The 27,121-nt window shown below is 55.3% G+C and overlaps 1 protein-coding gene across 1 annotated transcript in view; it reads left to right on the top strand.

Moving 5' to 3' along the window:
- The window catches only part of GRIK3 (glutamate ionotropic receptor kainate type subunit 3), a 216,970-nt gene extending 201,393 nt beyond the window's left edge, over window positions 1–15,577 (top strand). Inside the window, exons 13-16 of the mRNA XM_069477688.1 lie at window positions 1,149–1,366; window positions 11,817–12,039; window positions 12,541–12,791; window positions 15,383–15,577. Of these exons, the coding sequence (XP_069333789.1) occupies window positions 1,149–1,366; window positions 11,817–12,039; window positions 12,541–12,791; window positions 15,383–15,577 (887 nt within the window). The remainder of the gene's footprint in view (window positions 1–1,148; window positions 1,367–11,816; window positions 12,040–12,540; window positions 12,792–15,382) is intronic.
- The last annotated feature ends 11,544 nt before the right edge of the window (window positions 15,578–27,121 follow it).

Genomic DNA, 27,121 nt, shown 5'->3' with positions numbered 1-27,121 from the left:
GTGGTCTCCAGCAGCTCGGAAGTGACAGGTAGCTTTCAAGAGAAGTGCTGCAATCTGTCCCCGCTATTAATGAGTGTCCTGAAGCCTCACCTTGCTTTTTTGTCCATCATCTTTGTTCAGTGACAGCTGGGAAAGACCTGGAAGCCCCTCAATGCAGTAATAGCTTCTCCTCTTCCACCTCCTGCTGCTATTCAAAGCACTGGCCCCCGATGTATTCTCCGTGTGGTTTTGATTAGGAGGGAGAAAAATAGTTATGTATTTGAAAAACTCTCCCTTGAGTGATTTCTTTGAGGAAAAAAAAACATCCATATCAAAGCAGATGCTTTTCAAATTGCAGGTCCAAATATTCTGGAAAGTTCAGCAGTCACTTGCTATTTAAATCTCTTGAAAGCCACCTAGTTAATTACTTCAGTTAGAAGGTTTCATCTAAATTGTGCTCCACACCCAAGGTCGGGGAGGAAGAGTGATAATATTTCAGCAAAGAGCTTCAAAAAATGTTGATTTTTCTCCTTTTGCAAAGTACTGCATGGCAATCTTGAATTTGTATACCACTTGTATTGCCAACGCAATCTCTCCTCAAATTATATCATTGCGGCATCACGATATTTATGGGAGGCTGGGACAGTGGAAGGACAATTCTCCACTCTCTGCAGAGTCCCAGAGAGGGGAAGTGTCTGGCACAAGAGCACACGGAGAGTTGGGAGCAGGATTCAGTCGAGAACCCAGGGGCTGCGACACCTAGGTGTTCTTAACCCAGGTCCACACAGATGGTCTGTGATTAGGCATCTGAGATTCTGATGAGCTGGTGAAACGCTGTGAATGTGTATGTTGTTCTAGAGCAGTGGTTGGTCAATTGCAGCCTGCATCAGAGTCACCTGGAAGGCTTGTTCGAAGCACAGATTGCTCAATCCTGCCCTCCGACGTTACTGACTCAGTAGGTTCTGGGGTGGGGCCCAAGAATTTGCATTTCTAACAAGTTCCGGGTGGTGCTGATGCCGCCTATCCAGGGACCACACCTCTGAGAACCGCTGGTCTAGAGAAAGGGAACCGGCTTTCAGTAGAGCGTCAGTGGAGTCCACGACACAGGGGCCTCAGGTGGTCCTGGTCTAGACCTTGTAAGAGAACGCCTGTCTCCTCCTTTCGCCCAGGGTCCGAGCTGATGCCCAAAGCTCTGTCCACGCGTATCATCGGCGGCATCTGGTGGTTCTTCACGCTCATCATCATCTCCTCCTACACGGCCAACCTGGCTGCGTTTCTGACCGTGGAGCGCATGGAGTCGCCCATCGACTCTGCTGATGACCTGGCCAAGCAAACCAAAATCGAGTATGGGGCTGTCAAGGACGGCGCCACCATGACCTTCTTCAAGGTGAGGCCCTCTCCCTACTATGGAAACACCATGATCTGACCCTCCCCAAACCCTTTACTGAACAGAAGAGGAAAAGGCATCTTTGTTCTTCCTTAGCCACACAGAGCCAATGGCCCCCAGGGCCCAGCCCCTCTCTGTTCAGCTGAGCCGACTTTGGGAATGTGTGGTGATGTTGCCATATGGGTTGGTCTCAGCACAAATCCTAGAAGTTTCTGTACCCGAGACAAGCCCTGTGAATGTGTTATGATTCCTTAAGCCATGAGAGGAATACAGGTGGGGGGTGGGGGAAGGAGAATAGTGGCCCAGACACACAGACAGGCACTGGGACCGGTGGACTCCCTGCCCTTGGCTTTGGGTCTCAGCGCCATCCGTCTGCGAGGCTGGCCTGGGAGGGGTGAGCTCTGCACCACTGAGACAGCAGAAAAGGGGGCAGATCCTCAAAGGAGGGCAGGAGGCTTAAAACTTGAACAAGTGTCTACAAACATTACTTAGCATGTTCCACTGTTGGAATGCTTGTGTCTTCAGCTAGCGTCCCTGTCACCTGCTCAAGTTACTGCTCTAATGGGTATCCACCATGACTTTGTTGCTCCTCCTGCTTTGGAAAGTGTTGGCTCAGTTCCTCAGTGTTTTTTCACCTTCCACCAGAGTAGCTGGGGGTTTAGGAGACTCTTAGGCTGACACTGGGAACGAACAGCTGTAAATGTTCTTCCAGAAATCAAAGTAATAAGAGTAGTTACCACCACTGAGAGCTCACAGTGGGCCAGCCACTGTGCTAAATGCTTGGCCTCATTTAACCTTCATGACAAATCTGGTGAGGCTGGTGCTAGAATTGTTTCCATTTCCATTTTACATGTGAGGAAACCGAGGCTCAGAGTGGTTAAGTGGCTTGTCCAAGGACTCACACCTGGAGAAACCAGGTACTGACCCAGGTCTGCCTTCCTCCAAAGCCCATGTTTTAGGCCAGTGGTTCCCAGACTTGAGTGTTCATTCAAACCCGCTGGAGGACTTGTTCAAACACAGGTTGTGGGCCCCACCCTCAGGGTTTCTAATTCAATAGGTCTGCGGTGGGCCCAAGAGTGTGCACTTCCAAAAAGTCCCCAGGAGATGCTGATGCTGCAGGACTGGGCCTCACTTTGAGAACCGCTGCTCCAATTATTTCTCAGAAATGCTCAAGACGTGGGAACTCTGCGGCCACAGATCCATTCTTTCATTGATTTTGGATCAATCAACTTCTCTCAATTAGCCTGGATGCCTGGGCTATTTCCCTTCCTCTGGGCCCCGGTCCTCACCCCCAGCCCTTGGCTCGCCCAGGCTAAACCTCTGGGTGCTGGATGGAGCCTCCAGAGGGGCCCAAGTGAAGGGAGAAGGAAGAGGTTGGGTGGGAAATCCTCCTACCTCCTGAGCACTGGAGCCCCCAGTGCTCTCCCTCTGCCCCCTGCCCAGCCTCCCTTATGTCCCTCCTTGAGGTTGGAAGTAGCTTAGTGAAGAGAAAGGAGAGAGGAAAGTAGCTTCCCTCCTGGACGTTGCTGCTGCCATGGGAAGCTGCGAGCACAACCTGCCTAAGAGGCCACTCCTTGTGTAGAGTGAGGGGAGATAAGAGTATTGTCAAAAGCACATTAGGAGCACGATGGAACTCTGTTTGTGTTCATAGTGTGAGCAAGCATGGGAGGATGTGTATACATACATGGGTGCATGTGTGCATGTAGCAGTACATAATATGTGGAAATGTGCATTTGTATACACACGTGCACACGTGTGCCCATGCACAAGAGTCTGTGTGGGGGTGTATGTGTACTTGTGCTTGGACATGAGTGTTTGAGCATACATGTGATGCAGCTCTGTGATCTGGGCATGCAGATATGTGCCTTATGAATGTATGCAAGTGTGTGCCAGAGAATCTACATGTACATGTGTGCAGGCAATATATGCACTTCTGTCTGCTTCAATGTCCCCTGGGATGTGCCTAGATAAGTGGGGAGGATGGGCCTGTGTGTGTGTGTGTGTATGTGTATGTGTGTGAATGTAATGGCCCATGTGTGTTTGTATGTGTGTAATAGCCCATGCATACATGTATGTCAGCATGTGTATATATACTAGCCTCTGTGTGTGTGTGATGGCCCATGCATGCATGTGTATCTGCATGTATATATGTACACTAGCTTCTGTGTGTGTTGGTCCATGCATACATGTGTGTCTGCATGTGTGTGTATACTAGCCTCTGTGTGAGTGTGCAGTGGCCCACGTGTGTCTGTGTGTGTGTGTGTGTGTGTGTGCATGCCTGCCTGCTTGTGCCTATCCCCAGGCTGCAGCCCAGCCCTTTGTGCCAGAGCATCTCTCATGCATAACCCATGAGCCCGTCTCTAAGCAGGGCTCCCGATCAAAGGGAAACAGCATAAATAAGCCCGGTGCAGGCTCATTGCCGCTGATTGGATGCCCTTGCCTCCCTCCATGCTAAGATGCTCAGATTGGCTTCCACGAGCCTAGTCCCAGCTCCCCACCGAGCCGCCGTCCTCAGCATCAAGCAGCACCTCCCGCAGCCTCCTCTGCCCTCACCCACCTTCCCTGAAAACGGCACAGCAAGGAGGGCAGAGAAGGGACACAGATGCCGCCACCCAGCTGGGATGCTGGGGCTCACGGGCCCAGGCTCACAAGGGCCTGCAGGCCAGAGAGAGCAACTCCACAGCCCCCTGCAGAACCAACCCCACTCTGCCGCTCTCCTGATGGTCAATCCATTGCTCTTTATGTCTGGCCACATTGTCTCCTGCCTTCGTTCAAATGACGCTCGTCTTGCCCAGGCTGTTTTTCATGGGCAGCGGCAGTGGGGCTGCTGTGGAGGCAGAGAGGAGCCCAGGTGTGGACCCACTAGCCCCAGCCAAACAATGAGCTGGAAGCAAGGCAGCCACCCCAAGTGTCCCTGGACAGACTGACTTCCTCCCCTGCCTCTCCACCCCTGCCCTCTGTAGCTGGATTTTCTAGTCATACCTGCACCCCTGACCCAGGTGGCAGCCTCCTTATTACCACAGAACATTTGAAAGTTAGAGCTGGGAGGAGACCTGAGTTTAACCTGGAGAAACGGAGGCCCACAGGGGCTGGGCGGTTTGCTCACAGTCAGACAGCAGGTCAGGAGTGGAGCCAGGAACAAGGTCAGTCATTCTGTCTGCACACACAGTGCCCTCTGCCACATCCACTCTAGGGCCTTCTCCTGGAGGGGTGGTCCTCTCCCCTGCCCACGGCAAGGCTGACACTAGGGTTGAGCAGAAGGCAGCTCCAGGAGTAGCCATCAGATGTCCAGGGGACATTAGCAAAGTCAATAATAACAGTGACACTTATTGGGCGTCTACCATATGCCAGGTGTGGTTCCAAGCACTTTACCTATATTCACTCATATTATCCTCATTACATCTCAGGAAAGTAGATGATTATTGGCATCTCCATTTTATGCATAATGAAAGTAAGGCTCAGAGAGGCGAACTGACTTACCTAACGTCACACAGCTAGTGGAATGCAGAGCTGGGATTTGAACCCAAGAAGTCTCACTCTAGTGCCTGTGCTCTAGGTTACTATGTCCATACTGCATCCCTAAGGACCCAGCCACAGTCCTCAGGAACCCACTGGGGAAGAGGGAAGCCACAGTCAGTTGACCATATGCCCATCCCAGCTCATTCCTGCACATCATAGTCACTCAGATAATACATGTTGAGTGGACAGTGTTGTTGAGTGAAAGGATGGACTTAAAGATGGCAGGAGCCAAGTGGCACAAATGCAGGAGACAGTGTTGAGGACGGGAACCGAGCAGGTGTCATCCCTTGAAGGTCTCAGAGTACGGGAGGAATGAACTGCACTTCTGTGGTTCGCATGTTCCTGGTTAGGCTGCACACGGTCTTTAAAAGCCCCTGGCCAAGAGCCAAAGGCGAGGGAGCGAACCAGCTTCTGTCCAAACACAGAAACAGCAGGAAGCAGGACGTCAGGCTCTCCAGGGGCTCTAAATCCATGGCCCCCGCCCTGCAGCCTGGGAGATGCGTGGCTGGAGGCGGCCCCATCATTCCAAAGGAAATTTCATTTGAAGAGTTGTCAGGGAGCAGCAGACATCACAAACAGCGTCTCCTGTGTTGTCCTCCCTCCGTCTTGGAAGATAAAAATTAATTAGGAGATGAAAAAGGAGGCCTTTGAAAGCACTGTTTGGCTGTAAAAATATGTAGGCAAAATGTAAAGGAGAACGTTGGGAAAGCGTGTTCTTTACGGGGAGGGCTGCGCAGCTTTGAAAGGAGAAGTTGTTGGAAGACAGCTTCTCCAAGCACTTAGCCGTATTCCGTGTTTGGGGGAGGGGACACAGCACAGGCAGGAGGGATAGTGGCTTAGGAAAGGAGTGGGAGCTGGGGGCTGAGAATTCCAGGCTCCAGGGTCCCTGGGCATTCTCAAGCCCTCCCCCTTGCACAACTCCATCCTAGCATCTCGTCTGGAAGGTGCTTGGAGAGACCATCCAGCCCACCCCCTGCCTCCAAGCTGCACAGCAGACTCATCCCTGAGCTGGAGGGCTCAGAATGGCGCTCCCCAAACTCAGCTTCCAGTTTCTCCTGACCCGTCTGCTGGCCTCTCACATACAGCCTCATTCCTGCCTGCAAGCAGGAGCAGGGGGGAGGACCAGGGTGCAGTGAGCAGGCAGAATGCAGTGCGGCACAGCCTGGCACCGTCGAGTTACATCAGTTTTAAAGTCAGACCAGGATTTGAGTCTTGGGTGATGTCTCTGCTGCTGGTGACCTTGGGCAAGTCACTGCACTTCTGAGTCTCAATTTGCTCACGTGGATGAGGTGGATACTGATTCCCAGCAAGCAGCAATTGGTGAGAGGATTCCGTGAGCCCCTGGACGTGCAGTGGTTGGCCCAGGGCCAGGCACGTCAGAGCACTGAGGGCAAAGGCTGTCTCCTCTGCACACCCCTCCTGTTGGCTGACCCAGAAGACAGGGAAGCTGGCTGGACCCTTATCCCCTCTTGGGCAGATGACTTAACCAGAGCACATTGGAAAGACCAGCCAGTGGGCACCTAGAGATGCTCCCTTCTTCCAGGGCCCTCCGGATGGGGCCTGCTGAGCTTCGTGAAGGACACTGGTGGCTCCTCTCACCAGGTGGCTGGCTGCCTCTGCCCTGAGGTCCTCAGAGTGGGAGAGACCCAGAGAGACCAGGCAGTGGAGCAGGGACAGGGGCAGGCGAGGGCCAGTAATGATGAGGAAGTTGTTGAAAGCCACTAAGCTACTGAAGGCTCCTCTGTGCCTCAGCTGTCTCATCTATGAAATGGGTATAATAATAGCAGCCACCTCGTAGAGTTATGGAGATGATTAAATGGCACAATTCATGTGTACAGCTTAGAGCAGTGCCTGGCACAGAGTAGGCATGTGATAAACGTTAACCATTCTTATTGCTGATTGTTGTAAACTGGCAATAGGCCTGTGCAGCCCATAGATATGATTTTGAGGGCCACACATTGCTTATTTATATATGTGTATTTTTAAAACAACAATTAGCAGCAATTGTCAGGAGCTGAGAGGCAACCTTTGTCTCCAGTTAGTATAGTCCTGCCCAGCCATCTTTAGTTATTTCTGCCTGGCCCATCAGCGTTGGAGTTTTCTACCTCTGAGTATGATGTCATTTAAATTCCCTGACACTACAGAGATTTTTATCCCCAATTTCCGGATGAGAAAACTGAGCCTTAAAGAGAAACGATGACACCAGCCACGTATGCAGACTTAGGGGCCGGGATCTGCGTTGAGCACTTCACACGCCTTCTTCTCACTGAATGTTCACAATAACCCTACATCGTAGGCACTCTGATAACCCCCATTTTACAGATGTGGAAAGTGAGGCTCAGAGACGTGACGTCACTTGTCTGTGGTCACAGAAGGAGCTGGCATTGGAGCCCAGGCTGGCATGACGCCCGAGTCTGAGCAGTGCAGCTCCCTCTACCCCCAGCCCAAGGCCTCACCTCAGATCCTGCCCGGCAGGGGCCAGCCTGCAGCCTCGGGGCACATGGCGGACAGCAGGGGCTGCTGCTGGGGGAGGCCCAGCAAGTCTGTCCCACGGGGGACAGGGAGGCTGCAACAGCAGGCAGAGGCAGAGGACTCCAAGAGGACTCCCGGTCCCCACGGAAACAACCCAAGAGAAATGATTCACTGCTCAAGTCCACAGATCCGATAAGGCCAAAGACACCAAGGATAAGAAAGCCAATTAATTTAGAAAAGGTCTCCTTTCCAATATGGAAAATACCCAGGGCCTTGCATGGAGCCTCGTTGCCACAGCCCCTCTGCACACGTTCCCCGGGATTCAGCTGCCTTTGGGACTGAAATATGTATTTATGTATGCATATACAGACCTATATACATTCTCTCGTACAGAAATGTTAAACTCTCAAGATTAAGTATCTTCACTTGGGGAAAATCAATTTACTTCTTTGAGGAGGCTGGAATTGAAAGTCGTGAGCCTGAAACTTACTTTCTTGCCAGTTTTCCTGATAAAAAAGGCATCTCCATCCTGGCACTTCGCCCCTGTATTGGCTGCTGCAGACGATTCCATTAATTGATTTGGGTGACTGGCCCTGAAGCGATCCTTACTAAGGTTCCCAAAGGGGCTGGGGCCGGCAGCATGACACAGGAGCTGTAGGTATTTGGGACTCTGTTCCCTGGGGTGGTGACTACAGCTCCGACCAGTGACAGGAACTCAGGCCTGCGGTGACCAGGGACAGGAGAGGGGCTGAGATTCCAGGGTGGCTCTGGCCTTATCTCTGTCTGCCTCGGACGTGCCAGAGGAAACATTGCAGGGTTGTGTCCCAGAATCATTCAAGGACAGGACAGAACTTAAGGGGGCACAGAGGCCATGAACAGGCGTGGTTGAGAATGGGGGCCCCAAGAAATAAGACAAGAACAGTGGGTGGCCATTCTAGGGAAGCAGATTTCAGACCCATCTGCCTAAGAGTGATGGAGGCAGTAAATTTGTTGGCACTGGAGCCAGGAAGGTGGAGCTTCCTGAAATCAGCATCACAGCCAGCTTCATGCCTTGTCACCTCCCATCTTAACTGGCCACGCTCTCTCGTGTCTTTTCCCATCTTCCTCACTCAGTTCCTTTACCCACGAGTGGCTGTCATCTGTCCTTCTGCAAAGCCCATCTGTCTCCACACTCCCTCCAGCCCCCAACTGAAATCTCTGTCTCCATCTCTGGTGTGTCACTGGAAAGAGCATACGTTTTGGTGTCAGGCAGGCCTGGATATAGGAGGAATGAGGTGTTGGGGTGGGGGAGGATGCAAGGAGGAGTTTGGAGAAAGAGGAGAAGTTCTCATCCCATTCTTAGAAAGCAGGAGGTGGGGGAGGCTCGGAACGGTTCACTGTCAGGTTACATTTGCCAGGACTCGAGATTTATTGGATGGATGACTGGTTGCATGGGAGAGTGGGTGGGTAGGAAGGGTGAGGAGGAGAGAGGGAAGGATGGTTGGGTAGACGGATGAATGGGTGGATAAATGGGTAACTAAGTGGGTAGTTGGGATAGTTAGTTGAACTAACTAGCATGTAGATGGTACATGGTGAGAGCATGCTCAGACGAATGAGTGGATGGATGGATGGATGGATGGGTGGATATATAGACGATGGATTGATGGATGGATGGATGGGTGGAGGATTAGGAGGTGTAAGGGGAGCCCTGATTGCTTCATCCACCCTTGGTTCCCACCTCTAGTAGAAGAGAGAGAATTTAGAAAGCAGAAGAGACAGGGATGGAAAGGAGCTGGGGTCACCGGAGGGAGAACAGCATTTAGCTTCCAGTGACCAGGATGATAGAGTGTCTGGGGAGGGTGTGTATCTGGCAAAGCAGGATGGTTGGACTTGGCTAATCTGATTATAGGAATAGCTGGGATTCAGTTGTGTATTGGGAACAGAAGTAGCCTAGGTGAGTATGTGGGCGAGAAGGCGTTCAGTTCTCTATTGCTGCGTAACAGATTCCCTGTGTTAAGAAACTGTGTTTCTTAAAGCAGGTACAGTTGTGACCTGGCAGTCTGTGGGTCGGGCACCCAGGGTGGCTCAGCCGAGTCCTCTGGGTGAGGGTCTCCCACACGGCTGCAGTCAAGGTGGGGGCCGATGCCGCCGTCATGTCCGGGTGTGGCCTCCAAGCTCACTCACACGGTTGTTGGCAGGACCCAGTTCCTCCCGGGTTGTTGGACTTGGGGTTTCGTTCTTCGCTGACTGCTGGCCAGAGGCTGCCCTCTGCCCCTTGCCCTGTGAACCTTTCATAGGACAACTCTCTGTGTGGCAGTGGGCTTCCATCAGAGCAAGAAGAGCCAGAGAGAGAACAAGTCACAGTCTCTCTTAGCCTGATCTTGGATGTGACATGCCATCACTTGGGAGAGTTAAAAGCAAGTCACTAGGTCCAGTGCATACTCCAGGGGAGGGGGTTACACAAAGGTACGAACACCAGGAGACGGGGACCCTTGGGAGCCATTTAGGGACTTTCCACTACGGGAGAGTCAGTGGGCGCGTGGCAGAGTGAGGAAGGAACAGACGGCGCAAAAGGAGTCGGAAGTGGGAGAATCTGCGTACCAGAAATTATCTAGAGAATAAGAAACAATGGGGATAAAGAGAGTGGTCAAAAGAGCTGGACATCAGGAGTATTTTTAAGGGTGAGAGTATGGAATGGGGGGAGCCCGGGGCCTCAGGAAGAGCTGAGGGGCAAGAAGAGCCGGGGAGCTGGGACAGCAGAGGGCACAAAGGCCTGGAGGCCGGAGTCGCAGAGGGGAGAGAGTCATGCTGAGCTGGGAGTAGCTGAGGAGCGGGAGTAGCCTAAAGTAGGGCAGGCTGAGGACCCCCAGGGGCCGGGAGCAGCCCAGCGAGAGCTGCAGGCATCTGAGTCCTTCTTGCCTTTGGCTTTGGGGCAGGTAAATTTGTGGGTGGGGAGAGGACACCTGTCTAAGATGTTCCCAGGCCCTGTGCGAGCGGGAGGCATCACTGGCACTGATTCCATGCTCCAGTGGAATTCCAAGGGGTCCTGCCTGCCTCTCTGGGGCTCCCTCCTGTCCTCGTTGCCTCCTCCCCAGGGGGTGCTTGGGACTCCAGGAGCCAGTCTTTTGGGAGGCCACCCTTGCCAGAGCAGGAAGCACCAGGAGAATAGAACGTACGCTTTCCTCCCAGGCTCCACGCCCTCCTCCTGGCAGGCACAGCTTCTTCCCCACCTCCCGCCCATCCCCCAGCCCTGCGCCAGCCTGCTCAAGCGAGTGCACCCATGCCATCGTGCACACTGGAGCTGGGCCGGGTGCCAGTCAGACAGGCTGACATCACAGACAGGCACAGCCAGACTTGGAAGCAGCCGGGTACAGTGGGGCCTGCACAGCCACCTGCTCCCCTGGGCCCACCGGGGCAGGGCTGATCCCTGCTGGGAGCAGGCAGCTGGCAGGCACTACGTTCCCAAGAAATCGCCCGAATGCCCTGCCGCCTGGTCCGTCTAGTCTCCCCAGGCAGCAAAGGACACTCAGCCCTGGCCCCCCTCTCTTCTGACCCCAGTGACCTCTCTGAGTCTCCCCAGGGCAGGCACAGCAGCCCACCCGCCAGACTTGGTCTTGGGGACGCTGGCTCTGCTCACACAATGGTGTCCCAGCCCTACAGCCCTGGGCCTGGAGCAGCCAGAGGGACTTGCAGACCACCCGCTCTGAGCGTCCTCACTTTTCCCTGCAATTCACACCCTGCTTGTCTCTCACTGATGAAGTGGAACAGACAGGAACACATGCTGCAGACAAAGTCTTCCCCTGAAACACAGCACAGGAAAGAGACCTGCTTTGGTTGAATGGAGGTGGGGGCCCAGGACCCACCCAGCTTTGCCTTCGTCAGCACCCATGTCTCCCTCCCCGCCCGCACAGGTTCCTGCGAGGCAGTGCAGCTGGGTGGTTAGGGGCATGGACTCCGGAGCCTGGTGGCCTGGGTTTGAAAAGCCTGGCTCTGCCACTTAGTATCTGGGTAGCCTTAGGCAAGAACTTGGCCATGCCTCAATTTCCCCATCTGAAAAATAGGGCTCTCGGTAGTATTAATACCTGCCTCGTGCCATCGCTGTGAAGAATCAGTGAGTTAATGCAGGTAGAGTACTTAGAACAAGGCCTGCACATGCTAATTGTTAAACAAATATTAGAGAAAGAAAATTAATTTTTAAAAATTCAGTCTGAAGACCACTTGTGACATGGCAAGGAACCCAGGGTCTCCAGGGGGTGGGCCTGAGTCTGCGTCACCTTTCTCACTCACCAGCTGTGTGTCCTGGGACCTCTGCTCCCAGGCAGGCCTCAGTCTCCACATCTGAGCAGTGGGTGGCACTCCCTTACTCTGAAGACAGTAGACGGAGTTCAGTGACCCGAGCGCTGGCGGGCGGGGTGTGCGGTGCTTGGTCCCTGGTGTGCCCAGTAACCGTGTGTGCCTCACCCCTTCCCTGCCGGCCCAGAAATCCAAGATCTCCACCTTCGAGAAGATGTGGGCCTTCATGAGCAGCAAGCCCTCGGCGCTGGTGAAGAACAACGAGGAGGGCATCCAGAGGACCCTGACGGCCGACTACGCGCTGCTCATGGAGTCCACGACCATCGAGTACGTCACCCAGAGGAACTGCAACCTCACGCAGATCGGCGGCCTCATTGACTCCAAGGGCTACGGCATCGGCACACCCATGGGTGAGCGGGCGCTGGAGGTGGGCAGGGGCGGGGGTGTGGATGGCGCATGGGCATGTCCCCCTGTCCTCTCGTGCTCCCTCTCCCAGCTCATTCCATTGAGCCCGAGAGGTGGCGACTCCTGAGCCCAGAAGCAGGGGATGGAGCCACGTGCCTCACGAGGGCGGCTCTGGCCTAAGCAATGAGGACGGGGCCAACACAGGTGGGGGTCGGTCCCCAGCAGCCATGCAAACCCACCTCTCACCACCCCTGCTGACGCAGCGCAGGTACGGTAGGGACGATACCCAATGGGCAAGACCTCCCCTCCCCAAATCAGGACACCTCCACCCTCATCAGATACCTTATACAGATCTAAGCAGGGGGCCTAACAGTGATAGGGTCCCCCTTTTTAAGAGCTAACTGAGAGGCTAGTGATGGTGGCTGGCACTGACCAAGGTGTTGGCGGGACAAATGCACGATGGGCCAGACAGCACTGACAGCCAGGGTTCCCCTCTCCCCACCCAGGCTCCCCCTACCGGGACAAGATCACCATTGCCATCCTTCAGCTGCAGGAGGAGGACAAGCTGCACATCATGAAGGAGAAGTGGTGGCGGGGCAGCGGGTGTCCCGAGGAGGAGAACAAAGAGGCCAGCGCCCTGGGCATCCAGAAGATCGGGGGCATCTTCATCGTCCTGGCCGCTGGGCTGGTCCTGTCTGTGCTGGTGGCCGTGGGCGAGTTTGTGTACAAGCTCCGCAAAACAGCAGAGAGAGAGCAGGTGAGCCCCCGCGCTGGGGCCTGCAGGGGACGGGGAAGGAGGGAGAGGGAGGGGTTGTGCTGGTTTCGCCGTCCTACGTGCCAGGCGCACCGTGGTGTCTCATCTCACCCTCTTAACAGCCCACCCTGCGTCCAGTCCACCCGCCAGTGCCGCCGGCTCCACCTCTGTCCTGATGGGCATGTTTTCCCGTCACTGTCGCCCACCCCAGGCCAGGCCCCCATCACCTCCCGCTTGGATTATGCCGCAGCCCCCAAACTGGCCCGCAGCCCCCACACTTCCCCACTGCCGTCCGCAGTGCACACAGCAGCCAGTGCCCTGTTCAAAACTGAATTCAAACCGTATTATTTCCCTGCGTAAAACCCTCGAGGGTAATTGTTGAAGGTGGGTGATGGTTGCACAGGGGTTCATTATACTGTTCTCTCTACTTTTGCATATATTTGTAAATTTCCATAATCAAAAGTTTAAAAAAAGAGGAGCGAAGACCTGCCGGTCAGCCCAAGCGTACAGATGGTAGAACCAGGCTCCAGCCGTCTGATTAATTCAAGCATGGTTGGGCAGTGGTTCTGGTCCCAGTAGCAAATTAGAATCACGGGGAGAAAGTTTTTAAGTGCTAATGCCCTGGCTTCATTCCCGGAGACTCTGTGTTTTAATTGGTCTGTGGTGGAGCCTGGCATTGCCATTTTAAGAAAGCCTACGGGGTGATTTAAATGTACACCTGTGTTGAGGGCTGCTGGGCTGGAGGGGGACGTATCTCTCATGGAGAAGTTCAAAGAGGGCCAGGTCCGGCGTGCAAGGAGATTGCGGTTCAGCCCTGTGTAGAGAGAACATAAACAAGCAGCCTACAAATCCACCAAAACAAAATGGCTTCCTCTGTAACCGGCAAGCCTAAGTCAACAAAGAGGAGGGGGAAGATGATGTTATACTCGGTGTTGGAGTCAGCTAGGGTCTCAGGAAGGGACACTTCCCAGTATTGCTGAAGGGACCTAAACAGTGCTTTCTGGAAGGCAGCCTCACAGCAGGGTCAGTCTTTCAAAGTACCCATACATTTCGACCAGTCATGTTCTACTTTTAAAAACGCTCCCTGTGGAAGTAGTGAAGGTTATGTGCGGCTTTATTTACATGGAAGTTTGTTGCAAGTGTTAATTATAGCGTGAAAAAATAAGGGAAGGGGGAAGCTTTGAACGATTCAACAATAGAGAATGGTTATAAAAGATCATGGCAGAGAACAGCAGCCAGTCTCTAGGAATTCCCATCACAGTCGGAACGAGCTCCGAATGCCACCAAGGAGCCCATGGGATCGGGCCCCCATGCACCAGGCTCCTTCTGAGCCCTCAACACCGAGCACATTCTGCCCGGGGCCTTTGCACCTGCCACTTGGCAGGTCCCCTCCCCCAGAGGGCTGTGTTCTTGGCAACTTGTGGCCATTCAGGTTTCAGCCCAAATGTCACCTTCTCGAGGAGGCTTCCTTACCTGTCCCCATTTCCAGCCCCTCTTTGTCCCATGTCACTGCCTTATTCTCTTAATAGTAGCTGTCACTATCTGGAATTCTTTCTGTTCACATGTTTGTCATGTCTTTCCGTCCCATCATTAGCCCACAGGCTCCCTGGGGGCTGGGAGCTTATCCGCCTTCCATACTGCTACATGCCCAAGGCCTGGCACAGAGCCCGGCACATAGTGGGGTCGCACTAGGTGTTTGTGGGCCCTAGAAGAAAGGGGGTGAGAAGGGATGATATTCTGTATTTAGTAGGTGGGGATGGGGAGGCCTGGAGAGGTGACAGCTGGGAAGAGGCAGAGCCAGAACTCAAAGCCAGATTCCTATCCCTCTGCACCCCACGGCCTGCGTACCAGTGGTCCTGGTGCCAATGTCCCGGCCTCACTGGGTAAGTTGAGGCATCAGTAGCCCCCACTGCCTTCCATATAAGCCACAGGACAACCTCTGGCAGTTGGTCTCATAAAAGCCACCACCATCAGACACCTGTGGGCAGCACAACACTCTTGCTGTCCCTCTTGGCGACCTGCAGGGACCCAGGCCAGAAGGAAACCACTGCCACCCAACAGCCCTACAGGGACCTGCCTCCCAGTACCCACCTTGAGAAGCATGTGCTGGACTTTCCTGAGTGGGAGGACAGTCATTCCTCCCCTTAGTTGGGAGCCCTTCCAGGACAAGGGATAGCCATACATTCGGCCAGTGTTTCTTGAGCCCTGACTGGGCCAGGCCTAGTGCTGGGAGCTGGGCTCATGGCGATGAAACTGGCTGGTTCCTGCCCTCAGAGTCTAGTGGAGAAAAATCAGACAGGTAAACCAGAGCTCCAAAACTTTATGTACATGCCAGTTAGAGCCTCAGTTAGTTAATCTGTAAAATGGGCATAAGATGACAACCCCTGCACTACCTACGTTAGTCTCCAAACAAGAATGTGGGGCTTCGGAGACAGCTTCCCAAACTTCTTGTAGCGGGGAGAGGGGCGATGAGTGGGGTGAAGGTGTGAGGAAGACGGGTAGTCTTGGCGCAGCCTCTGGGAGGAAGGGGAGGAGTTGGCCAGGACCAGGCCTCACCCACGCGTCCTTCTCTTCCCCTCCCGTCCCCCCTGCAGCGTTCCTTCTGCAGCACCGTGGCCGACGAGATCCGCTTCTCCCTCACCTGCCAGCGTCGTGTCAAGCACAAGCCGCAGCCTCCCATGATGGTCAAGACTGACGCCGTCATCAACATGCACACATTCAATGACCGCCGGCTTCCGGGCAAGGACAGCATGGCCTGCAGCACATCGTTAGCCCCTGTGTTCCCCTAGGCACAGTTGGGGTGGGGACCGCAGGCCAGGGGGCTGGGCAGAGGAAAGCAAAGGAGACGGGAAGGAACGTCCCCTGCCCCCACGCCGGGCTTGGGGACCAGAGCTGCTGCCTGCCTGTTGGGCCAGAGCCCTCTGCCCTTACCTACCAGGACACCAGCAGGCCCTCAGGCCAGTTGCTTGGGCTTCATTCTCCTCTTGTTTCTTCTATGGGTTTCTAAAGCTGCCAGCCGAGATAGCCAAGGCCAAAGGAAGCACATGCCTCTCTCAGGCCAAACTCACCTGCCCCTCTCACCTCTCCTCTGGACTCAGAAGTTTCTGCCATGGCCCTGCAGAGGCCACAGAAAATGGGAAACAGCTCTTATATTGACATTCCTTCCCCAAGAGCCCAGGCCTCCTAGGGGTTGGCCATAAGGCCAGAGACGCAAGCCTTTGGCGCCTTAAGGAAGTTGTAGCGTGGTTGCCACCAGGAGCCAACGATGAGGGTGGCCACCCAGATGCCTGGGCAGAAGGAAAGCGTCATCTCTCAGCAGCTGTTCACACAGTCATGGTCTTCTGGACTTGGCACCGCCCATGGTAGTCCCTATCTTGGCAAAGCTGAAGACAGGGGAAGAGAGGAGTTTGGGGTATGAGAGAGAAGAGAATGCACAAATAGAGGCCACCATTTTGGATTCTTATGGACAATGTCCCAGTGGCTCCCATCCTCTAGGAGGTCTCCAGGAATATAAGTGGGGGAGCAGTCCCAGAAAATTCTTCTCCACTTTCTGGCCAGAAGAGAGAGGACCCCCTAAATCTCTCACAAACGATGCCCAGAGACTCAGCCAATATTTGAAGCCCAGCAGAGGAACGGGCAGGTTGCATGGAAATCCCGCAGGCCCTCAAGCCAATGGTTCTTACTTTGCTGGTTGGCGAGCTGTTTCCTAAACCCTGCTGGCATTCGGGAACCTGGGCTCTTCGCCATCTACTCATCAGCAACTCCCCATTGCTGGCTGGTCGACCTCCACCTCCCTCTGTCTCCCTGGAAAGAGAAGAGTAGCTGAGATTGAAGTGTGAAAGTCAACTCACCCCTCCTCAAAAGAGGGGTCAGTGTCCCACTGCACAGGCTACCTTGGGGGTGGGTGAAAGCCAGAGGGGACCCAAAGAACTCCTGGCCTCCTGGACTGGCCAAACCTTAAGATGCTCTCCAGAAAAAAGAAAGATTTCAGGGACAGGATGTCTTAGCTGGCAAAGGCCCCAAGGGTGGGGAGAGAGAAGCTGCTTCCTGGAGAATTAACCAAAGACCCCACGCAGAGACACAAGACCACCCTGGCCCTCGTCTCTAGTCCAGAGCAGCTACGACCTTGTGGGGCTTGGGGAAGACAGCAGAGAAGTGGCAGCAGGTGGGGTACAATGCGGAGGGTGGACCCAATGATCTGGGGGTTCCAGCTTGCTGTGATGGATGCTCTAGAGGTGTGTGACATTAAGATTCTTGGAAAAGAATGAGACATGAGGGTTAGGAACAAAGTGTCCTTAAAGAGAATACAGTGGGGCCAGCAGGCTTGCTGTGGCCGAGGACAGAGGTCTGTATGAGCAGGGGAGGGAGGCTGGAGACTCTGGGCAGGGAAGCGGGGGACACCAGCCACCCCTTCCTACTTCTGTCCCGTTGCTGTTGGGAGCCTGTTAGGGAAGAGGGACGTTTAGATCTCAAGGCCTTCTCGGCTGGGGTGAAGGGGAATCTCTAGCAAAGCCGAAGGCCACAGTGGGCTCATGTGGTAAATACTGTCCCCCCTCCAGGCCAGGAGCTGCAGGACCAAACCAGCTGGTTCCCAGAGTCACAGCAGCTCTGACTGGCTGTGTACGCTGGAGGCGCGAGAAGAGGGCCAGACGCACAGTGTAGCCCCCACACGTAATGACAGGAAAAGCCATGCTGTGGTGAGCTTCAGGGTGTACGCGGGGTGTGTGTCTGTCTGTGTATGTGTGAGCTTTGGGGCCGGGATGAGGCCAGATCTGGACACAGGACAGTTCAGGGCACGCAGTGATAGGTGAATCCTCTGGGCTCTGATGAGCACTTGTGTGTACATCAAGGGACGACGGAGGCAAATCTGGGTGAAGAGCAGAGCCACACGTATGTAGAAATAGGAGAAGCCATGTCGTAACGGGGTTCCGGCGAGTATGCATGTGTGCACGAGTGTGCGTGCTTACGTGTGTGTGTGTGTGTGTGTGCGCGCGCGCCTTTGTGCACTGAATGGCAGAGGATGGAAGACAGGAGAAAGCCTGCAACTAGCCAAATACACGTAAAAGGAGAAGCCATGTCACCAAGGGGTCTGTGTGTGTGAACATGTGTCTAAACGTGTGTGTAGGCATGTGCGCACAGTGGAGAGCAGGGGGAGGCCAGGACCAGACAGTCATGGGACACAGGGCCATGCGTGACGTAGACAAGAGCCATGTGCAGTTGTGGCTTGTGAGTGTGTGCCGCACACGTATGTTCCGGCTCGCAGTGGGAGCAGAGGCAGACAGTCAGGAAGGCAGGCTACGGGGTCTGTCGGCACTGGTGTCATGGGGAAATCATCTGTCACGGAGATCCCCCGCCGTTGCGTGGGCGTACGCACCAGGAGACTGGCCAAGTGGGGGCAAAACCCTTCAGGGACTCGTGGCTTTGCTGCAGATGGCATGTCCTGTTTGAAGGGAAAACTTTTTTTTTTTTGCAAAGTCCAGGTAACAGGATTCTAAGGAAGGTATTTGCCACATTGCTCTCAGCAAACACAGTCATTAACTACCATCTTCCTCTGTCCAGTACAGTTTGATAGCACATGCCTCGTTCATGCTCACCTCTCACACGTGTGTGTGCTTGTGTGCGTGACGCTATGTGAGCACGCCATGCTCTTCTGAGGCTATGCACATGTGTGGACTGTGACGGGAGGAAGGAAAGGAAGTGCTGTGGGGTAGGAAGAGTTTCACGAAAGGAGTGAAGAATGATGGTAAACAGAGGCACAATTCAAGTGGGAATCTCCCAAAAGTTACTGAATGGCCTTTAGACGCGCCGGCAGAGGTGGGATGGTACACCGCCTGACCTCCCGTCCCGCTCGAGCCTCACGTCGGTAGGCGCGGCTGATGCTCAGCCTCTAGCTATGGCCTGCGTTTGTGTTCGGAGTGCGGTGGGGACTGCTTCTGCCCAAGTGTGAGCCGTGTCTCTCCCAGGGCCTGAAGGCGACACCGCATCTGTGAGGTGGGAGGTGGAGGGGAGTGTTCCCGGCGAGGCAGGTCACGTGTTGCCCTGCTCGCGGGTGGGGAGCGGAGCTGCAGCGGGTGCACGCGTGTGACGTGCACTCGTACAGGCACCGAGGGGTGATGGGAAGCGGGAAAGCCGGTTTGGGTGGAGCCCCAGACGGGCCCTGCCTGAGCAGGTGCCGCGTGTCCCTGTCTAATCCCACATGTCCACCCTGAACACGAGAATGCCCCCACCTCACCCCAAAATGCCAGCGCCTCCTCTCTACCGGCTCAAACTGGCCAAACTGAGGGGCGACAGTGAGAAGACACCCTACCACACCCCACCCAGGCCCTGGGGCGTTTTACGGCGAGCCCGCCTGATCTCTCCCCCCTGGACCTGCTGCTGACTGCCCTGCTCTGGACAGAGAAGGACAATCCCGAGACTTCTGTTCAGGCGGCTCCACTCGGCAAGTGTCTGTCCAGCGTGGAAATGCCCCCGTGGCCGCTTGGCTGGACTCTGAGTCTCTGAGGGGCGGGAGGGCCGCCCCCTCCCCACGGCCGAGCCCCTGCCTCCGATGGGAGCACGCGCCCTGGCTCCCCCCGCTGCCGCGCGCCCCAGGAACTGGAAGACGGGACCCTGGCCCGGGCTGGGGGAAGGGCCAGCCAGGCTGGAAGTTGCCCCCTCTCTGCCAGGCACGCACTCGCCAAGAACAATCAGAAGCCCCCTCCCTGCCTACTTTTCCAGGGGTGCTGAAGGGGGGGCCTGCAGCTGCTGCTTCATCACTCAGCATGAAGTTGACCCTTCCCTGCGCCATCCCCAGCGATATGCACAAACCTCTGAAAACAGGCCGCACTCTGTGGCCCACATCTGGAACGGTCCTGTGTGGGCACCCATCTATGAAGGGCCTAGAGGTTTGGCCAAACAGCTGTATGGACTTAACATCTGGGGCGGGCCCAGCCCCGTGGTCAGATAAAGAACGGGCCCAACTCTGAGGGCAGCTCTTGGGATTAGACACATCTGGAAGTCCCGGGTCGGTTGAACACATCTGGAATGGGCTCAGCCACTCGCCACAGTGGAAGAGCCCTGCCCTCTGTCCCATGCCAGTTTGAATCAAGCCCTCCTTTCGGTCCTGGATTTGCCCTGGACTTAAAATTTCAGAGCTGAGGTCGTACATGAAGTCACAAAACTATTTTAGGTAGAAGGTGAATGTTCTGTACAATATATATATGAATGTAAAAATATATATATATATACTGTATATATATATATATATATATATGCACAGTGTATATATGACCTGTAGCCCATGTGTATACAACCCTTCCCCGCACGTCTGCACACAGAGTGTACATAGCCCAGCCAGCATGGGTGGGGACCAGGTGAGAGACGGGGGCTGCGGCAGCAAAGTCTGGGACGGAGGTCGCGGGGAGCCCCTTGTGGGTGGGGAAGGCCCTGCATACATCAGAGCCTCAGACCCTGGAGAAGAGGGCAGAGCTGCATGGGGCTGCCGGGTGGCCTGGCACAGCCGGTGCCTCCTGGGGAGGGCCGGAGTGGCCGAGAGGCCCTGCCTCCATCAGTCTGTCTGAGCCAAGACAGCTGGGCGTGTCTGGGAAGCAGCGTCGTGCTAGTACTTGGCCCCTGTGCCAACGTCACACTCTAGTCCCAGGGTGGTTAGTAGAGAGCAGAAGGGCTGGGAAAGGGGGCCGCCCCAGGCAGGCTCTCATACCTGCCTGCGGAGTTGCCAGGTAGGGCTCAGGCTCCGCCCCTAGTATCCTGGAAAGGAGGGTAGCGGTGGGGGGAGCACAGGCCTCTGCCTCTGATCCTCACCCACACAGAGGTGACCACAACCTGCTCACCCCACAGCTCTCAGCTACGTGAAACACGTTCTGAAGAGAGTGGCATGAGCGCATTGCTGGCATGACAATACAATGTCCTGATGCCCTAGGTATCGGTCCTGTCCTCATGACCCCTGCCTGCTAGGACAGGGGACCTCAGATCACCCCACAGTTTGTCTCTATTTTATGGATCAAAACCCTGAGGCCTCCGGGGAAGCAGCCATAGACTCAGTCAAATGCCAGCCGAGAGTTTGTCACACCTCGGACAACCTCCCCAGCCCCATTTGACCCAAGACCAGCTGTCAGGGAGTGACCACGGAGCCAGAGAGGTGAAAGATGAGAAGCAACAAGGCATTTCCTGTCCTGGCACGGCCCCTGCCATCTGTCGGCCCTTCTCTCCCCTGTGGCACCTCCCCCAGCGGGGCAGTTGGCAGAGAGCCTCCCCCTGTAGGCGGCAGACCTCTGTCCCTGTCTCGCCCGGATCCGTCTGTTCTCGGCAGTTCCCGTCCTTCACCCCTTTCACGGGTCTGAGCATCGCTGGAGCATGCAGGGGAGAAGGGCTGGGTGGGCTTCCCTGCGGTCGGCAGCCAGGCTCCAGGCCGGGCTGTGCATGACTCTGGGTCTGCCCTGGGGCCCTGGTCAAGCACGTCCGAAGCCAGCCTCCCGAGGAGGGGCCTGTCCTGGCTGCACAGAGATCAGTGGTTCCAGGGGACCCCATGCCACTGTGCTTTAAGTCCCCAGCCCACCTCTGCCTGGGCCGACTTCCTGGCTGGGCCTCCCATATGGGGACCTCAGTTCCCAGCCCCCGGCCTGCGCCCACAGGCAGCACCATGGGCCTGTGAGACCCCTGGCCTGTCCCACTACCCAGACCAGAGTGCCTGGACGCCCCCCACTCCCGCTCAACATGGTTCCCACACACTGGTCTCTGGGCCATTCAGGGGATGCCCTTTGTGGACATGCAGAATTTCTATGAATATAGTTTTTTGTAAACATTTTGTAACAATTTGGGTTTCATAGTAACTGTGTTACTTGCCAATCATTCTAGGCTGATGTAAATAAATTTCCAAACAAATCCAATTATTTTCCTTTTTAAGACACTGTGATATATCAAAGTGCACAGTTTGCTGTATGAAGTAATATGGTTTTAAATTTTAAATAAAGAAATGTTTCTAGAAAACAGGGTCCCCTTGAGATGTGTTTTCTGTTTCTCTTCTCTCCTTAGAACCGGAGGGCGCTGGGCAATGAACTTGGCCGTCTTCCCCCAGGGATGACTGTGTCCCAGGCAGCAGACCTGGTGCAAGGGAGGCTCCTGGTTCAGACATCGAGGGTGTAGGGTCTGTCCTTGAGACTGTCTGTCTGACTCTGCCTTCCCTTCTTTGGGGCATGTCCGTCCCCAACTTATCCCCATCCATGTGTTCCCTTGAGAATTGCCGCATCCTCATGTGGCCCTGTCCCTTTGGTCACAGCTGGGGAGGTTGGGTGAACATCTTTTCCAAGCTTGGCCAGAGATCTTGCCTGAGCTTTTTTAAACTGGAAGAGAGGAAGCTTTACGCTGGAGATGGAAACTGCACATTCAGTCAGAGTTCCCGGCAGGATATTTCAGGCAGGAAGGGAAGAGATGAGGGAGCAAGGCCAACCTGGGCCCCCAGGAGCGGCTCCGAGAACAACGAGGACTGACCCAGCACGGGCACAGCCGCCTCTGGGTCCAGGGCCAGAGCTGGGAGGGAAAGACACGCTCAGAGTTGCAATCCAGGGTTCAGGCAGTGTGCAGCGGGAGGCTGGGCCACCACCCACATCCCAGTTGCTTCTTATAGCCCAGGAAGTTGGAGACGGGTAAGGGCGTGGTGCTTCTGGAAAGCCTCATGCTCCCACGACAGAAACAGCCCCAAAGGGGGCAGGAAGGCGGCCTCTGCCTCACCTCTGCCTCCAAGTCTCATGCAAACATTTCACTGGGAGAGACTTATTTCCATCCAGAACCTTCCATGCTCCCCTCTGACATCATCCTAAAAATCGCTAATAGTTATTGAGCACATCTCACGTGGCAGCCGCTGTGCTAAGCTCTTAACACATATTCTTACCTTTCTGCATTCTCACCTCAGATGCTGATACAGCTCAGACCCTGACTCTACGTGACCTCTCAGTCCAAATGTCCCCCACCCGACTCAGCTGAGCTCCGGTGTCCCAGGTCTAATTCCCAGGGAGGTGGCCATGACTGGACCAGGTTGGGTCAAGTGGTCACTTGTGGTCCAATCATCTGTGGCCTGGGGGAGAGAGGGAGCACATAATATAATCATGGGACCCAGGCTCATCACTTTAGAATGGTTGAGAAAGATGGAAAATTCCAAAGAAGGCAACGTGGGTTGGCAGGCCTCCTAAAATATGCACTCTCCTATTCCTTTAGCTGACAAGTTCCAGAAAGCCAAGCCCAGGCCCCAGCGGTCTCTGCAGAATGGAGAGGAGGTGGGACCCGGTGGGCCGCAATGTCTGGGAGCTCTGGTCTAACCTGGAGCTACAGCCCAGGAAGAGGCCTTGGTCTGAGCCAGGTAGGAGGCAGGGAAAGGCCCCAGGTTGAAGGATGTCCCAGCCATTGAGGGACAGAGGTAACGACTGTGCCTGGCGGGGAGCCCACTGGGACTCAGGGTGGACTCTAGGTCCGTCAGGGAGTAGGGGGACATGGAAAGAGACCTGGTAGAAATGAGGTTTATGGTGGGGGTGAGGGAGTAGGTAGAGCACCCGTCCATCCATCCATCCATCCATCCACTCACTCACAGACTTAAATATCTTATTTCTGGGTCCTGGCTCTACCTACCAGCTGTGTAGCTTCTGACAAGCAACTTAACATCCCTGAGCCTCAGTTTCCTCGTCTGTAAGAAGCATGATTGCAACAACCACCCCCTCATGGAGCGGTTGTGGGGATTAAATGAGAAAAAGCATGTCGAGTACATAGCACAGAGAGGCACATCATAAGCCAACAGTAAGTGACAGCAATTCATTAAGAAAGAGGAGGAAGAGAGAAGAAAAACTGGCACCTCCTATGGGCTGAGTCCTCTCCGGAGATAGCGTCCTCCCTTCGTCTGTGGCACTCTGGGCTCTGCACAAGGGTCGGCCAGGCCTCTCGAGCCACTCGAGTGGCCCTGATTGTCTCTGGATTGGGCAGGGGAAGGTCAGAGCCTACGCGGGCCCCCGGCCTCTCTGAGAAACCCGGACACTACCTCTCAGAGCCTCTCAGAGCCTCTCGAAGCCCGCCTCCACCTGGCTGTCCCTGCCGGGCACAGAGCACTCTGCCACGACTCTCCCTCCGGGAAGCAAGGACATGATGCTGGGCCTCGCCCTTCCTGCACCCCGTCCCCAAGAGCAGAGCGGGGGTGCTGCTTCTCTCTCGGGCAGAGGGGCTCTCGCTGCTCCCCCTCCAGGGAGGACGTGGAGCCCACATCACGCAGCACGGCACCAGCTTCCCACTGACCGCACGGTGCGGCAGGGGCAGCCAGGTGCTGTCCTGGCCCGGGCCCCAGTTGCTGTGAGCCTGGCCATTTCTGCCCCAGCCGATGTCCTTTGTGCTCTTCCTGTTTCCAGGAATGAGGACACAGGTGCCTCCTAGGCCTGGTGCACTGGGCCCCAGGAGCAGGACATTCAAGGAGGTTCGTTGCGCAGGGATCACTGTGGCAAGGAACGGAGACCCCTCCAACCCACTGGCGAGAAAAGGGGGCTTCATTAGAAGGGGTCTGACAGAAGCACAGTCCAGTTTCTCTGTTTCTCTCTCTCTCCCTCTCTCCCCCTTCCTCTCTCCCTTCCCCGCTCCTTGCTCATGGCAGGAAATGGCCACCCCCATCTCAGCTCAGGTGCCCGCGGCCCCAGGGCCCAACAGCAACTACCTATAGTGAGGATGTCCCTCTTCCACACTGACTGCCCATGCCTCCGGCAGAGACAGCTGGATGGCAAAGCTCTCAGAGAAGGGGTGTGTGTAGGACGTGGCTCCGGAGCTGCACTTGCGAAGCTTTAAAGCACGTACAGATGCCCCGAGGATCTTGTTTGAATGAAGGCTGTGGTTTAGCTGGTCTGGGACGGGCCCGAGAGTCTGCAGTGCCCACAGGCGCACAGGGGTTTCGGGGGCTGCTGGCCCGTAAGCAGCCAGGCTGGGACAGGGGGGACAGGGACATTTAATGCAGCAGAGGCCTCAGGGAGCCTCCTGATCCGGCCTCTGAGGGCACAGGCTCCACCCCGCCCATTCAAGAGCAGCACAGAGCTGGACCCTCCTTCCCCCTGTTTAGCCTGTAGCCCCCCACCATATGAAATGCTTATTAACTGAGCCCCCACCCCACACCTCTCTTCTTTCCTCCCTTTAGCCCCAGAATGTCTGGGCTAGAGGGGGTGCCCCAAGTCCCTCTCCCAGGACCGATGTGCGAGCCCCTCCGAGCTGTAGGATCAGGGGCGCTGGAGTCTAACTTTCTGGGTTCAGCCCCTTGCTCTGGGCTTCTTTGGGCTTTAGATGGGGAGACCCACCTCTGAGGACCGTTACCAGGATTTAATGAGATAGCACATGCCGGACTGACCCAGGCACAGAGGAGTCAGAAAACCAAGGTGGCCAAATACTCAGCTTTTAAGTTCCAGCCTAAGACCCAAAGCATCTGGAAGCTTCCCCTCCTCTCCCTCCCAAATTTGGCCAAAGATTCCACAGGCTGCAGGAGGGAGCCTGGGGAGGGACCACAGACAGAAACGCAGTCAGCCGTGGAGGGGCCCCAGGCCCTGCTGACCATGCGTGTTCAGTTGCAGCCTCAGGGAGCCCCAGGAAGTGACCTGCCAGCTCCACCTCCAGGAGTCGGCGCAGAGCCTGGGAGAGGGGCCTCGCCAGTTGTCCTGCTCAGTCCCTCCACAGGACACCTTCCGTGGCAGCCGGGTGACTCCCACTGGCCGTCTTGCGGGAGTGAAGACCCATCTGCACCCTGAGAATTTGCTCAGTTCCCACTGTCCCCACCCTGTGTGGCCAAGCCGTCTTTCGCTGAATCAGGGAATCAGGACTCTGAACACTTAAGGTGGAAGGAGGTGGCAGGACCAAGTGCAACAAGACCAGAGATTTCCCTCTGAGCTGGAGAAACAGCTCCCTCACTCATTATTTTATTCGTCATCATTATTACTGTTGCTATTTCTGCCTCCAAGGCAGTCATTGCAGAGCCCTGGTGGGTTGGAGATGACAGGACAATAGTTTGTAAACACACTCTGGTTGGGTTCTTTTTTGGTCTCTAGGCCTGGGGGAGTCCCATCCCAGAGGGGCCCCTTTCTTTTGACCTTGGCCATCTCACCCCACTCAGGGCACAGAGGCCTGAGACCCATGGAGCCGGCTCCACCTCCCACACGTCTTCACCACCCCTCTAGGTCAGGGACCTGCCCTCTGTCCAGCCATCTCCCGTGGCAAAGGCCACCTATGTCTGGACAGGAAACAAGGACACATAGGAGACAAGTTCCAAGGTCCCTCTGACACCTTAACTTAAGCAGGTGACCTTGGACAATTCACCAGCCTCAGTTTACTCACTTGTGTGCCAGGGATGCCCATTTTGACTGCATTGGGGAGCTCACATGAGGATGAAACAGAAAGACTCCCGTGAAAGCGTGTGCTGAGTGAGAGGCATCAGGCTTCCTGGGTGGAAGTCCCTCTCTGTTCCTCGGTCAGTTTCCCCTTCGCTCCCTTCTTCCCCCCGCCCCCCAGGTGCACCTGGAGGAAGCCAAGGCAGGAGCAGGTCAGGGCTGGGCCACTCCTAGGGCTGCAGGTCCCCACTCCAAGAATCAAGCTGGGCCAGGGCAAGCAGTTCCTCCAGGGCCTTGATGGCACTTCCTTGGGAAACAGAAGCTGAGTGTTTAAGAAGCATCTGTCATTATGGAAACAAAGTTGCCAGGCCATTTTTTCTTTTACTATTTTTACTGCGGTTTCATTATCTTATGCAAATGAGGCCGCTGATGAAGCCTTTCTGCAGGGTGGCCCATGCTGGGACCAGCTCCACCGCGGGGATTTATTGCCTGCCTCGGCCTCCAGACAGCATCCGGGATGAGGAGGCCCCATGGAGATGGCTTCCGGAGCTGCCATCCCGCCTGGAACACTCGGCTTCCTCCCAGACAAGCCCCCGGCTCCTGCCTCCGTCCCAGAAGTGCCCTGGTCTGTTATCTCCAAAGTCCCGAGTGTCAGCCCAGCTTGGCTCAGGACTCTGTTCCCGATTCCCCAGTAGCTGGAGCCCCTTGAAGACTACATTGCCAGCACTCAACAGGATATAAGGCCAAAGATGGGAGCGAAACATATTAGATACTTAACCTACATCAAGCCCCATAGTGCTAGGAGAAAGCTACACTATTTTCCCCTTGGTTTGAGATCCCCCCAGAAGAAGCCTTGAATTTGGACTCAAGACCAGCACTTGAATACAAAATGAAGGAAGGGGAGCAGGGACATGAGATGCCAAAGGAAGGCAGCCAACAAAGGATGTGGCACTGAGCCAGCTACCTCTGTGGGCAACTGAGCTCGGTCCTGCGTGGAACTCTGGG

Source organism: Eulemur rufifrons, chromosome 8, assembly GCF_041146395.1.
Source record: "Eulemur rufifrons isolate Redbay chromosome 8, OSU_ERuf_1, whole genome shotgun sequence".
NCBI classification, from domain to species: Eukaryota; Metazoa; Chordata; class Mammalia; order Primates; family Lemuridae; genus Eulemur; species Eulemur rufifrons.
Note: the sequence above shows the minus strand (reverse complement) of the source record. Positions and strands in the feature narration are given on the sequence as shown.